The 15,105-nt window shown below is 38.1% G+C and overlaps 2 protein-coding genes across 2 annotated transcripts in view; one reads left to right on the top strand and one right to left on the bottom strand.

The window, feature by feature from the left end:
• The window catches only part of LOC119888424 (ecto-NOX disulfide-thiol exchanger 2-like), a 206,533-nt gene that overhangs the window by 117,735 nt on the left and 73,693 nt on the right, over window positions 1–15,105 (bottom strand). The gene's annotated exons all lie outside the window — the stretch shown is intronic.
• On the top strand, window positions 9,332–13,204 carry LOC119888372 (E3 ubiquitin-protein ligase TRIM21-like). The gene is made up of 2 exons (XM_038698930.1): window positions 9,332–9,777; window positions 9,901–13,204. The coding sequence occupies exon 2, from the start codon at window positions 9,903–9,905 to the stop codon at window positions 11,532–11,534; it is 1,632 nt and encodes a 543-aa protein (XP_038554858.1). The 5' UTR covers window positions 9,332–9,777; window positions 9,901–9,902; the 3' UTR covers window positions 11,535–13,204.

The raw sequence follows: 15,105 nt of genomic DNA, 5'->3' as shown, positions 1-15,105 counted from the left end.
TCAGTAAATAATGAGAGGGGCTGAGAGAGACAACTAGAGACATAGGCCAAGAGCCAGCTACCAAACAACAATAAAAGGCAGTTGTGTGTGATAGATCAGGCTGTGAGAGGAAGATGAAGGGCACGCTGGGGTCATAGAGATAGAAATCCGCTGTGATCTCCCCCATCTTTCACAAAGACGTCTGTGGCGTTACAGGAGACACCGAGGGGAGACAGATGTCACAGAGGGAAGATAGTATAGAAAGAAAAAAGACAGATGCAAAAAGACAGAAACAAACTAAGAAAGAATGACAGAAGGAACTAGACGTGGATGGATTATCAGACGATGGGCCCATGGGTGCAGACATGTAAAAGACACCCGATCACTCCTACATAAGCGCACACAAATTGAAAGAGACACTAAATGACTAAAAAAACTATGCGGCTGCATCATGTGTGGTAATTTTTGTTTCTCTTCGTAGCTGTTTTGCATCTTTGTAGTTATCTTGTGTCTCTTTGCATGTCATCATATCAGGACCTCTTCCTGCCCATGGTCTGCTGATGTCAAATTTAGCCATGTGAGACAACTTCATATCCAGCTTAACGGTTACTGGAGAACTATGGACATCCACTATGTAGAAAACTTTGTGACCTTCCTGAACAGAAGTGAACTTTTCAGGCTTGACCTTCTGCACCCAAACACTGCAGGATCACATCTATTATCCATGAACACTGAACTGACTCCTCAAACTGGCAAAGGCATTATCTCATGACTTACTGTGAGTTTACCACTGTCAATATCAAAAGCTCAAAAACTCTTTCCATTAGTGTAGTAATGAATCATAGATACAACGCCAACTAAGAGACCTGCCAGATGTCTTATAAACATAAAAGCCTTCAAATTTCTGCCCACCACTTATACTTAAATATTAGACCAATAGCTAAAAACACATGTGACAGTGTCCAACTAACTAAAACTTGGTTCAATCAAACAGGGTGTAAGGAATTTATTGAGGACTCGACCCCAAGTACAGCCTCCCACAACGACAACCCCTTCGACGTTAAATGGAAACAGTGGAGGGGTTGCAGTTTTATATAATGGCTCTTTAAAATGTGACTTTTCTTTGGTCACAATCCATCCTTTGAATATCATCTACTGGCAGTAAATTCTACATCTTCATTAAAATGAACAAATTGGTTGAGAACCTTTGTTTTAATCCATACATGATCCCACAAAGTAATATTATTAAGAATCATACCTTATGTTTCATACGCAGATGACACACAGCTCTATATGTCTTTCTCCCAGTGTCCTTAACCCACTTGAAAACCTCATAAAATGCATTACAGACATAGATGTTTGTAATGTAAAACTTCTTAAATCAAAACACAAATAAAATGTCACGCTCACTAAAAGCCAGTGAGCATGTCAGGAACCTGGGTGTCATCTTGGACTCTCTCTTGGTCATTAAATATTACAAGATCATCATTCTACCACTTGGGAATTAAATCAAACGTAAAGTAAAAAGATTCTTACCACAAACTGATTCTGAGTAACTGGTTCATGCATTCATTTGGTACAGATTAGATTACAGCTCTTTTCACTGGATTACCAAAACATTCAACAGTAGAATTTACACATTTAATTCTTACAGGTACAAGAAAACATCACATTATTCCAATATTTCACTCTCACTTCACTGGCTTTTTGTTTTTTTTGTGTCTCTTTGTAGTCATTTAGTGTCTACTTATTGTTAGTTTGCCACTCACTGTAGGCGTTATGCATTATCTTTGTAGTCATTTTGCATTTCGTCATAGCTTCTGTGCTGCATGGCTGACTGAACAAATTGCATCCCAGCACTGAACCAATTGAGAGGGGTTAAAAGCGATGGCAAGGAGTGAGATGGGGTGGGGTAGGGAAGCTCTGTGGTTTAGGTGTGAGCTGGGCCTTTCTCACATTAATCATGGTCATCTCACTGAATGAACCTGAACACCCTCCCTGCTCTTTACTGCAGCTTAAAGATGATGGAATACCAGAAACCACTGGGGCTTTCTAGGAGAATACTGTAGGACAATATAGATTACTGGAGAAACAGTACAGAGGAATCCACAGGGGAATGTATTTTAGACTGAAGCATAAATATCTTTAACTGTTTCACTACTCTGCAGAAGCTTGCTGACTTTTGCCTCCTTCTAAAATCAATTAAAAAGCAGATTTACCAAACCTTATAAGAGTGTGACGACTGATGAGTATTTAAAAATCTCTCTGCCTCTCTGTGTGTCTCCTCTGCTATGGATCAATAAGTCTTTTATACTGTCTATAATTGAAATGCAGGGAGCCTGAGGTGATTTAGTTGGCTTTAATTTCCTTGTTCGTTATGAATACAAATATAAGCCCAAGGACATCAGATCTCCATTCATCTACAAACACACACACGGATGCACACATTCCTGCCCGTATTAACTGAGATACATTCCATCCATCTATAATTATAGATGATCTACATTAGTGCTGCCAATGATTATTTTTATTGTTGATTAATCTGTTTTTTATTAACTCAATGAACTGATTAACTGTTTTAAAATATTAATAAAAAATGTCCCTTACAATTTCCCAGAAGAAGTTTAGATCTTCAATTTTGAAAAAGGTCCACAACCCAAAGAAATTCTGTTTACACATACAAAAGACAAAGAAAATCAACAAATTTTCACTCGCTTGAGCCTAAGATTAATTGGCTGTCAGCATTGTTGCAGATTCATTTTATGCCATTAAAATTAATTATTAATCAACTAGTCGTGAAGCACCTACATAGTATTTGAGAGACATGTAAAGTTGTTTTTAATTTTGCAACTAACTAAAATGTGACATTCTCATTCAGTGCATGGGTGGAAATAAAGTCATTTCAATTCAGAAAAATCTGTCTTTGCTAAGGTCTAAAGGTAGCTGAGAAAAGTGCTGGGTCCTATTTAATAAAAGGCAAAAACCCGCTAACCACTTCCAATCCTCCCACCTACTTTAGTCAGGTACCTGTACACTTCACCCTCAGAGAAAGGCGAAATTACACGGAGACAGAGGAGAAAGCGGTGGCAGCATGGTAAAATGAGGAGGAAAGAGCAAAAGGAGTGCAGGACCTTGTTAAAAGCCCCTCTGTGACTGCCAAGGAAAGGCTGCAGCTCCGAGTCATTACATGTGGCTGAAGTTGAAGAGAGTGACTGAAAAAAAAGGGATGTGCGGACAGAAAGAGCGGGTTTCAATGGTTTGGTGCTGCAGAATGAGGAGGGAATAGCCGGTCTGGAAATGGAAGATCAAGTAGTAGCTCGCTTAGCTAACTGATGTTAAAAACAGTAGAAGCAATGAGAATGAGAGCAGCAAAAACAACAAATTAAAACTGATTCTATCTCTTTTAACCACAGTTTTTATTAAAAAAGGTTAAAGTCAAAGTTGTAACCCTTAAAATTTCAGTCCTGGTTGATTTGGGGAAACACGTGATTACTAAAGGTTACAGAAAGTGCAGTTTAACGCTATAGCAAACATTTAAGCAGCTACTTCATAAAAAATACAACAGAGAAACAACTGATGTATAAAGAATTAAGTTGATATTAATTGCAATCTGATTTCATGCTGCACAGTGCACTACACTTTTTTCACAGCAGGAGTTTGTTACAGTGCTGAGGAGTTGTATAGCCTGTTACCGGCTGCTCTTCATCTTACAGCTCATGCTGGCTGGTCCCTCTTTTTTCCATTAGTCCTATGCAAAAATGTTTCAATGATTTCCAGACAAAAAATGTCAAAAATGACCATATCATAATTTGTAGATAAGGAGCTGCTGTCAATGCTAACCTCGTGGCAAATACATTGTTGCTTCCTTTGACTACTTCACAATAAAAGCCGCTGTGTGTTTCTCCCTTTGAATGCTTTTATGTGATGTAAAGCATCAGCAGCAATTTAATACAGCTCTGATATGGCTGTAGAGAGTGAAGAGTGGCCCTGTTATAACTGTGGTGCTGGAGGTGCATTATTTCCTGTGAGGGTAATTTGAATCTTGCATGGAAATGGCGCACTCCATCACTAACATGAAAACTACTGTATAAAGAGGTAATTACAAAATGTAAATACATTTAATGTATATTGCTGGAGAAACAACAGACCATAAATAGTATCAAAAATGGGGTTTGGTTTAATGAAGATTACAACTTTAACATTAAAGTCATTTAGCTTTCTTAATTGACCCTTCACTAAGCCACACCCCGAATACACAGCCGGCCAGTAACTGCGCAGTACAGGTCTCACTCTAACTAAGGTCCGACACACTCATGGCTGCGCTCCATTGACTTGTATGCAAAAGGAGTTGTATTCTAGATCTTTTTTTGCTGTATTTTTCCAAGATATAGACAGCTGCTGTTCCTGGGGCATTTGTAATAATTACATTTGCTACCCAGAGAGGTTGAAAGGAGAAGTAAGATTTTTGCCTTTCCAAACAAATCCAGAAAAGATAGATAGATAATAGATATTTATTAGTCCCTTCAGAAATTCATAGTGTGTCATACAGCAAACATCAGACCAACAACTTCAACAGACTAAAAACCAGACGACTAAGGTGCAGCTCCCTGACACCCTGAGATTCAGCTCTGTTTTATTATCTCATTGTTTGTTAAGAAATCCAATGCCAGTAGGCACAAATGATGTGCGGGCCCGGTTGGTTTGTAGGGATAGTACCATATACCGTACCATATACCGTCTGCCTGATGGTAACAGCTCATACTTGCCATGCGATACATCTTTCCTTTCTCACCAATCGGGACTCGCAGGTCGTCGTCATGCTGGTTTGCTGTTCTCCAGCAATCTTACTGGACATGTTAACTATCTTATGCAGTTTATTGTTATTATTCAGTGACAATGTGAAATACCAGGCAATGGAGAAAAATTGTTAATATGCTTTCCACAAAGAAGCGATAGAAGAGAACCAATATATCTCTGTCCACATTAAAAAGTCTCAGCTTACGCATAAAATATAGACGCTGGCACCCTTTCTTATAAATAACATCTGTAATTGTTTATCATCAATTATTGTTCCTAAGTATTTATAAACATCTACCATTTCAATACTCTCTCCATCCATAGTGTTTGGTGGGTGTTGTTAACACTTCTGAAAAAATGATTTCCTTTGTTTTCTTGGTGTTCAACAGAAGAAAACTTGCCCTACACCAATCCACAAACTGCTCAACCCACTCCCAGTAGCTGGTTTCCTCATCTTCTTTAATCAAACCAACGATTACTGTATCATCAACAAATTTAATTCAGGCGTCCCGGCGACCCTGTACGCAGGATAAGCGTTGACAATGGATAGATAGATAGATGCTCAGGCGTGTTGCTTCTACATTCATTTGTATAAAGGGTAAACAAGACTGGGGAAATAGTGCTTCCTTGTGGAGTTAGTAATAATAGGAGAAGACACTCATTTACTCTAACACACTGTACTCGGTCAGTCAAAAAGGACTCTACCCATCTAATGATGTGACCATTTACTCCTAACTGCAGTAGTCACTCCATCATAATATGGGGTCTGATGGTATTAAATAAATAAAATTGTATAAAATGTAGGCTGTCGATGTAATGTTAGTTAGCTAACGCTAGCTAAATTGCTACTGAATGCAAGGTTAAATAGCCCTACTGCTTTTTAAGGAGTGTAATAGTGAATAGAGACCTACCCAGCTGTACAGGAACAGTGTTGATTCTTAATATCGTTGTCCCTTGTCTCAGTCGTCAGTTGAAGAAGTGGATCACTTTTACTCTGTGATCGATGGCTTTAGCTTCTGTCTTTATTTGTTTCACGTCAGTTAGAAAGCCGGAATACAACCTTCAAAATGTATAATGCAAACCTTTGTCTCCTTTTTAAATTTTTCCAAAAGTTAGACAATATTTCTCCAGGGAGAGCAGTTATGGACAGTAGCAGCGCCGTGATAAATCCGACAGGTCCGGCAGTTTGTCGGACTTAGCAACAGTAACTAAGGGGAGCATGGCTTAGCAAAGGGTCAATTAAAGCTTGTGAACATGAATCTTCGTGGTCTATAACTTGAGGCCCGGTCCCCAGTTAAAGATAAAGAAATTAAGTTAAATACGTACTACCACCACAGAAGTCAACATTCCATTTATGTGCAGTATGAAATGTGCATTTCAGAGTTTATGCTCATGCAAAAATGTTACAATTTTACAAAAATGATGGGCCAAAAGACTTTTGGCTTTCTCAAGCTCAACAAACAGCAAACTCTGTAACATCAAAAATATTTTTACCCCATTTAGTCTTGTTGTTGTCCTTGTTGAATTTTCAGTCGCGGACACTGAGTCTGGCAAATAGCACAAATGAATAATTCAACAGTGAAAGCAACCTATCAGAGAAACTAACTCCTCTGGTGTTTGGAGGCAGACAGTGGTGTAAATCTTACAGTCACAATATGCTTAATGAATAAGAGGGTAGATAGAATAGCTCAACAGCCTTTACATTTGGAAATAAGCTTTCTGATCCTTTAAATTTCCAGGCACCAGCTGGGGTTCAAGGAAATGTCCGGTCTGATTTCAATGCAGGAGAGTAGCACTGATTCAATTGACAAAACATTCGGCTCTCAAAGAGTTTTCTCACACTTTGACATATTATAAACATTCCCCAGACTTCAAATATATCCCACTACCGACAGGCTTTTTCTGTGGTGTCAACCAGGTGGGAATTCATTTTCTATTTTGGTTTTGATGTGTCACTAAATGAACCACAAATAACTTGTCATTGGCTAGTGTCTCACATTTATCCATTTGTCCTCATATGACTTAGCCTAAAGCCTAAAATCTTAAGTGAGAAAAGATCTGAGATGTAATGTTACAGTTGAATATTTTAATAGTATGTGTTGCCAAAAACAAGATGTACTCTGAATGGACTTGCAACTCAGGTTTAGTGTTTCTACTTTGCCAGGCAATTTCAATGAAAAGGTAAAGTAGTATCTCTGCTTCCTCTTTCTGAAGCTAAAAGCACAGTTTTTAATTATTAACACCCTGACAAAGATGGAGTCGTCCATGAAAGCTTTTGAGCGTTTCAAAGTCATCCTATCAAGGAGGGAAATCTAAAGCTGAGTGTCCGGGGAACAAAAACACTGGAGGGAGAGGACTCTTATTTGACTTCAGTTCTTCTATGGCAGCCATGTTCCCCAGGCTGACAGATGAGGGAGAAACTCATCTCATGACTAATTATTTATCTTCCCTCCAGAACCATTGTATCTGGGGGTTGGAAATAACACAACCCTCTGCTCTGACCAAGTAGTAAACAAACTAGAATGATGGAGATGACTGAGTCTCCTCTTCCTCCCTCACAACACTGTAGAGCATGGCTGCCATACATACAGCTCACAGACAAAATCTGGCAGGTTATATTTCTCCCTTCCTGTGCTTGTGTGTATTAAATAAATTCTGTCAGATTAAGAAATGTTATCATGAATATGAATTTTATTATGTGAAATACATTGCTTATGGGTTCAAAACCATCATTGGTGCCAATTATGGCTGTCACCTTTATTATATATATAATATATATTATTAGGACTAACACATTATTCATTCAAATCCACAATTTTTCGATCTACACTGTCAAATCCAAAATGATTCTACACATGACAGCACTATTGCCATTACTAAACCACATTTTTCAGTAAACTTTCAATGAACAGCTAGTATAAAAGCTAGAGCATAACTACATAGCACTACATGGCCAAAAGTATGTGAATATACTCACTGAACATCCTAAACCATGGGCATTAATGTTTGTTGCTATAAGACTGTCCACTGTCAATGTTCCAGTTCATGCCAAAGGTGTTGGATTTGCCTGAGGTCAGAGCTCTGTGAAGTCCAGTCATGTTCTTCCACACCAAACTTGTAAAATAAAAAGAAATGTCTCACTGGACCTCACTTTGTAGATGCAGATCTTTAAAGATGCAATGATTAGTTGATTAGTCAATGTACAAAAAATGAATGTGCAACTATTCTGAAAATTTATTAAATCTTTAAATAATTGTTCAAGCAAAAATGGAAACTTTCTCTGGTTCCAGCCTCTTAAATGTGAGAATTTAATCGAGTGGACAAGTTATGGTCTAATGTTGGTTTGTTGATGATGATGTTATCTAATCACACAATTAATCCTGTAATCCACCACTTTGAGTATGCATTAAACATTGTTTATTTCTACAGAGACAAGGCTTTATTGTAGACTTACACTCAGTTTAGAACTGAGCAGACACCTAGCAGGAGGTATTCACTTCTAATAGAGGGAGTTCAGTGTCCTCTAGCACTTTGTGCTCCTCTAATCTCTTATTCATGTATTCAAGGTGAGGAGCAGCTACAAGTGAGAGCCCAATGGGTCACAGAATAGGGATGAAGGGGGGAAGAGAGCTCGGCTTAGAAGGGGGAAAGGTGTGAGTAGAAAAAAAAGATGGGAGAAGAAAAGCCCAGACTTCTTCTCATCCTTCCATGAACCTATCATTGGATCCTGAGGATAAGAAAGGCTTGCGTCTTGGAGCTCCACACAGACCAGGATCAAAGGGAATCCCCATCTGATCCAAATGTCGTTTGAATGTTTCATGGTGGCCAAGACATTGAGGTGAGGCTTGAATAAGATGTCACTGAACAGAGCTCTGATCATAGGTGGCCTGTCATTTTTTTAGATGAGAACGTCACATTGGGGAGCTTTTTTCTGAGCACATCAACTGTGTATAAAAACAAAATTATAAATACTGTATATCTTAGTGTCATTTGATTGGATCATCAAAGTCCCATTCCCTTTACATTATGTCTTGACATTGTCAGTCACTGAATTCATTAACAGCTGCCGTTGATTCACCAGCTATTCACATTTTCACAGCAAATGAACGACTGTTGTATAATAGTATACTGAGATATGATGCATTCAGCATACGCCCACATACACATATTTAAACACACACATATACAGTGACATACAATACTGCATGGAGGCTACTTGAGTGTCACTGAAAGGTTAAGTACAATGTATCACTCACATATTTTTCACTTCAACATGAGCAAATTTTTATGTCTTCCTGTAAACTAAATAAAAAAAATAAAAACATATGCAGCAACGGAAATAGATTAAATCATTCATGAATGCTACTAATGCACAAAAACCTGCAGCTGGCAACCTACACAGATTATTTCAGCTCTGACAAAGCTCTTTAAGGATGCATGGAAGCTATTGTGTTCACAGCCTTGTTTCCTCAAGGCGCAAGCGAAGAGCAAGCACAAGACGAGTGTATTTACAGTTTATTATGCAGATGCCATCACCAAGCACTCTCATCCAATGCAAATGCACACACATGCATGCACACAAACTTGTTTAGAATTTAACATGTGCTGTCCTGGAGCTTTCATTTTATTTGTGCATAATATTGTACATGAATGGATTTCTGAAGCACTAACACTGAGTGCAAAGAATAATATGAATAATACACACCAGAAATAAATCACTGCCCATATGGCTGTATACAAGCCTTTGAAGAGAAGATTTGGGCCACATTTTATATCTCTAACTAAGCTGTAATGGATCTGAAAGAAAAAAAACAAACTTGGGTCACTAGTGAACTGAGCCTAGAATGGGTTAACTTGTTCCAGTTAGAGAAGGAAATGGGAGGAGACTGGCACTCTGACGACACTGCTGAAAGAGAAACTAAAAGGAGGAAAAGAGCCGAGCCGTGTGTTTTTACTTTCCTTTACAGATCTGAAAGATTTAGAAAAACCTACACACACCAGGTAAATTTACAATTGGTCTTGTTTGATGTCATGTCTTTAGTGTAAACTACATTTCAGTGATTTCAAACATGGACAGCAATAAAGCTGGTTTGACTTACTGCTCTTTTACCTTTTATTTTCTAGATATGGCTTCCGCTAGTAGTCTAATGGCTGTGGAGAATTTCCTTTGTTCCATCTGTCTGGATGTGTTCACTAAACCTGCATCGATTCCGTGTGGACACAACTTCTGTCTTAAGTGTATCACAGACTACTGGGACACTAACAATATTGTATTCCAATGTCCACTGTGTAAAGAGGAATTCTGCAGCAAACCAATGCTTCGAGTCAACACTTTCATTGCTCAGATGGCTGCAAAGGTCAAGACACATGCTCAAGAAAAATCTTGTGAAACTCCTGAACAAGCAGGAAATGGAAATGTGCTCTGTGATATCTGTACAGGGGCAAAGCTCACAGCCCTCAAGTCCTGTTTAGTGTGTTTCATGTCTTACTGCGAAACGCATCTGGAGCCTCATCAGAGAATTTCAGCCTTGAAGAAACACAAGCTGATACACCCAGTTGAAAACCTGGAGAGCCGGATATGCAAGAAGCATGATGAGCCTTTGGAGCTGTTTTGCAGGGTGGATCAAATGTTTCTGTGTGGGTCCTGTAAAGACAGGGACCATAAAACCCATAAGATAGTGAGTTTGGAGGAGGAGGCTCAAATGAGGAGAGCCCAGCTGGAAACAGAAATGAAAAGCTCAGATCAGATGATCCAGGCGCGTCAGCAGAAAATTCAGGAGATTCAACACTCAGTGGAGGCTAGCAAAAATAACGCAAGGAAGGCGCTGTCATACAGCACGCATGTGATGGCTGCTGTGGTGGACTACATTAAGAAAAGCCAAGCTGAGCTGACTGAGGTAGTTCAGACAAAGCAGAAATTAATTGAAACAGAGACAGAAGGCTTCATTAAAGAACTGGAGGAAGAAATTACAAAAATAAAGCAGAACAACTTGCAGCTTAATCAGGTTTCACTCACCAACGACACCTTCATATTCCTTGAGAATTTACTTTCTCTTACCATCACTCCGCCCCAGGTTAAGGACTGGTCTGGTGAGAAGATTCACAGTGAACAGTTTACTGTGCAGGGAGCCTTGACCAAGCTGGAGACAACAGTGATGACAGAAATAAGGACGCTGTGTGATCCCAACTTGAAAGAAATGCAGCAGCATGCTGTGGATGTGAGTCTAGATCCTGACACAGCAAATCCTTTTCTCAACGTTTCTAAAGATGGGAAACAAGTCACGCATGGCGACAGAAAGAGGAATCTCCCAGACAAACCAGAGAGGTTTGATAATGTCCTTAATGTCCTTGCAAAGGAGGGTTTCTCCTCAGGAAAGTTTTACTATGAGGTCCAGGTCAAAGGCAAAACACAATGGGATTTAGGAGTTGCAAACCAGTCCATCAACAGGAAGGGCGATATAAGATTGAGCCCTAAGAACGGATACTGGACCATCTGGCTGAGAAAGGGAAAGGAGTTTACAGCCAATGCCGGACCTGCCATTTACCTCCATGTAAGGGAGATGCCTCAAAAGGTTGGGGTGTTTGTTGATTACGAGGGGGGTCAAGTTTCCTTCTATGATGTGGACTCCAGGGCTTGCATCTTCTCCTTCACCGGATGCAACTTCACAGAGAAGCTCTTTCCGTTCTTCAGCCCCTGTTCAAATGATGGCGGCAACAATTCTGCCCCCTTGATCATTACTCCTGTCTACAACAGCTGAGTTTTTGTTATGTTTTCTGGGTCTGTGAAAGAAAAGGAGACAAAGTGAGGGACTTGGAGAGAGATCACAAATGTAGAACACTGACATGTTTTTATCTGGTTTATCTGTGAAACTCCACTGTGTCATTCTGTTTCTCCCATCCATCACTGTCAGAGCTGTGTGTCACTTTGTGTGTCGCCTGCCTCACACAAACAGCTATAGATCTCCAACAGAGTCCCCATGCAGCCATCAGGACATTCACACAAACAAACACACACACACTGATCGCTAGGTTGGAAAACAAAACAATTATGATCTGGCCACTTTATGTGATACTTTAATTGTGATACTTTAAAGCTTTAAATATTTTACAGCATTTGTTTTGTGCTTCTTTGAGTGTCACATATCAGGACTACTTGTGACATGATGGATGGGCTTGATACCTATGGCAGGTTGAAATAACTAACTGTGTTAAAAAAAAAAACACTTTGACCTACATGAGATACACCTCAGGACAGCATATACACAGATGAACCCCACTACACAACCTGCAATGGAAAATAAAACAGCACTCTATGGTAATGACTTAACAGCATACAGAAAATATTAAAAGAAATAAAATTACTCAAGGGTAGTTAGTGAATGGATCACAATACTGGAGCCTGACAGGCACATAATGCCATGTCCTCTAATTAAAATTAGCCAAAGCTAAAAGGTGCAGGCTTTCCAAGTTCAAACGCAGCAAAACTGTCTGATTAGGAGAGACTTAAGCAACCGTTTATTGAGCAGAGCCAATTAAAGTGTATGTGCTTGTTGATGTATACCATTTAATTTTGGGTGGGGGGGAGACTGTTAGCATCCATTATGTCAGCAAGTGCCCCAAATCAACAGCAAGTGACAAAGCCCTTTAGCAGCCATAGCAATTACGATGGGAAGGATTAAGTTAGGTAGTGTTGATATAAAACGAAGGAAGTTGGGGGTGGATGAATACGTCAACACAATGTACTTTAACGCGGGAAATCACTGTTTAAGGCATAATCATTATTGTCCCTGAATCTTAACCATGTGTTTATTACTGTAACCATCCCCAAACCTTAACAAAGTATGTGTTCTAACCCTGTTGGTAGAGGCATCAAATCAGAAAACGCTTCTATGTGTCATATTAGGCTATTCTGTTGTTACTTTGAGGACTTTTTTTATGTCATGATTGTTTTGCATTTCTTAAATGAGGCTTTTTCTAATCTCATCTGAGACATTACACACATGATATACATGTAGAAATCTTGACTAAGTCATGAATCGTCTATATTAATGCTGAAAGAAATACTAAATTAAATGATTAGATAATAAACAGAAAATGAATCATCAACAATTCTGACAGTTGATCTGTTATTAGTAAGTATTAAAGTAGTAGTATATAAAATGCCAAACATTTGAGGGTTTGGGGAATGCTTTGCTGCTGTTCTCTCTTATATATATCACTGTAAAGTAAATAATTTTTTTCTAACATTTTATTACAGTTTTAAATGATTAACTGACAAAATAATTTAACAGATTGTTTAATAATGAAAATGCACCCCTTGTTTGTATACTGTACTGCCTTGTGTTGGAAAGATTAAAAAGCATCTAATGTTCACTGTCTGAGATGCAATAAGGGGGTAAAAAAATAAAGGTGATTTAGGTTGCAAGCAGTAATCTCTTTGAATTCTGAAAAATCCTACAGATAAATACACTAATAAGATAAAACACTGAATACTGAATTAAAATACAGCTATCACTTCTGTCTGCAGAATATAAACACATTACAGACTCTCTTGACAATCTTGTACATCACATTTCTCCTGCCAGTGAAATTTGAAAAATAATATTAATTCTACCTTTCACAAACAGGGGGAATGAGAATTTAATAATTTAACTCTATAACCCGATGCCATGTCTCAACTGATAAAAGTTTATCTGCAAAATGGGAATGGAAATAGGCAAGAAAGCTTGGGTTAACATCATGCAAACACAGCTTTGTTTTACTGCTAATGGTATTTGGTGGAAGAAGTATTTAGATATTTAAGAGGAAGTAGCAATACCAACATGTAAAAATGGAGTAAAAAGTGAAAGCAGACTTTCAGGGTGAAGTTGGTGGAGGTGAAACTAATATTAACTACTTTGTACTTTGTTTTGTGGTTTAATGCATCATATTTTATAAACTGATCACATGTTTTCTTTGAAAAACGTGAATCTGCTATAGTAATTGGTATCTATCTATATCTGTAATAAAATGTAGTGGAGTAAAAAGTACCATATTTCCCTTTGAAATGTAGTGAAGTACAAGCAGCATAGTTATACTTAACTTCAATTTAATACTTGAATAAATGGACTGACAGTTATATTCCACCACTGCTCATGGTAATAAGGGGTTTGATCTTTGAACTGTATTTGCTACCTCAGTCAGAATTAAATTATTATAACTTCAGGAATAAATAATAATAATTTATTCTAAAATTAAATATTATTTTGGAATAATACCGAAATACTATAATTGTTATAAAGTGACCACATACCTACAAAAAAACAACAGTCACTTTTCTTTACAAATTTCTCTCTTATAGTGGCTCTTGCAAAGATGCATGTGTTTGAGACCGCCGTTTCACTTAAAACAACTTTTATTCCTCCTTGGTTGAAAGTAGTTTTTTGGGCTAAATCATTCAATGCTGAAGAAACTGCAGTAAAAGCTTCAAATTGTGTTTAAAATATACTGTATTAGAAATGTGCTCCAGTTTAACTGTCATGGAAACCCATTACAAAGGATACTTGTCAACTAAGACGTTTCCAGATTAAAAGCACAGTCCTAGTGTGCACTTACTGCTTCTAGTTGAATAAGACAGGTGTGGATTTGTGAAGCTAACCAAGACGACATCATATGAACGTGCTTTTGATCCACTCATTGAGTGAAGTCATGCTCATCCAACACACCAGCAGCTTTTTGACTGCATGCTCACTTGCTTTTTATTTCTTAACCACAACAGAACCGCAAAGAAAAGGCCATTCTGGACTGCTGTGAAATGCTGATACCAATAGAAAAAGCATAATTCAAGCAGTTTGTATGGGGGCCCTGAGGCAGTCTTTGTTTTGCATTGTTTGAATAGAGACGGTGGTGAGAAGTGCAAGAGTGAATAATGAAAAGTGTAGTATCTAACTTCTGTATAAATTAACCACAAAGAATTTGCAACTGAATAGATAATAATGTGTTAGTCACCTACCCAACAAGGCAAATCTCTTCTCTAAAGTGTGCATGGTACCTTCATTAATTACCTTCTAGCTATTAAACGTTTATAATTCAAAATATATAACAATTGGTGTCAGGGATATACACTTACAGAGCTTTGAACAATTGTGTCTCTATTTAGCTGAATGTGGTCTAATTACTGTACTCATTTAACTGCGGTGTGTTTGATTAGATTTATTTAATATATCAATAATATATAACAGGTCATACACTGCAACAGATACATAGTCACTTAAAATGTCGAGGATAACACCAAAATTATTTATTATTATTTAAGGATAACTTATTTCCATTGTGGTCCTCAACATCTTT

The sequence above is a fragment of the Micropterus salmoides genome, unplaced genomic scaffold, assembly GCF_014851395.1.
Source record: "Micropterus salmoides isolate LMB-PRFRI ecotype aquatic unplaced genomic scaffold, ASM1485139v1 Ms_hic_scaffold_5, whole genome shotgun sequence".
NCBI lineage: Eukaryota > Metazoa > Chordata > Actinopteri > Centrarchiformes > Centrarchidae > Micropterus > Micropterus salmoides.
The sequence above is the reverse complement of the archived record's forward strand: the minus strand, read 5'-3'. Positions and strand labels throughout refer to the sequence as shown.

Excerpts from the sequence above, each read along its gene's own strand:
- LOC119888372 (XM_038698930.1), top strand. The coding sequence starts at position 9,903 with ATGGCTTCCGCTAGTAGTCTAATGGCTGTGGAGAATTTCCTTTGTTCC.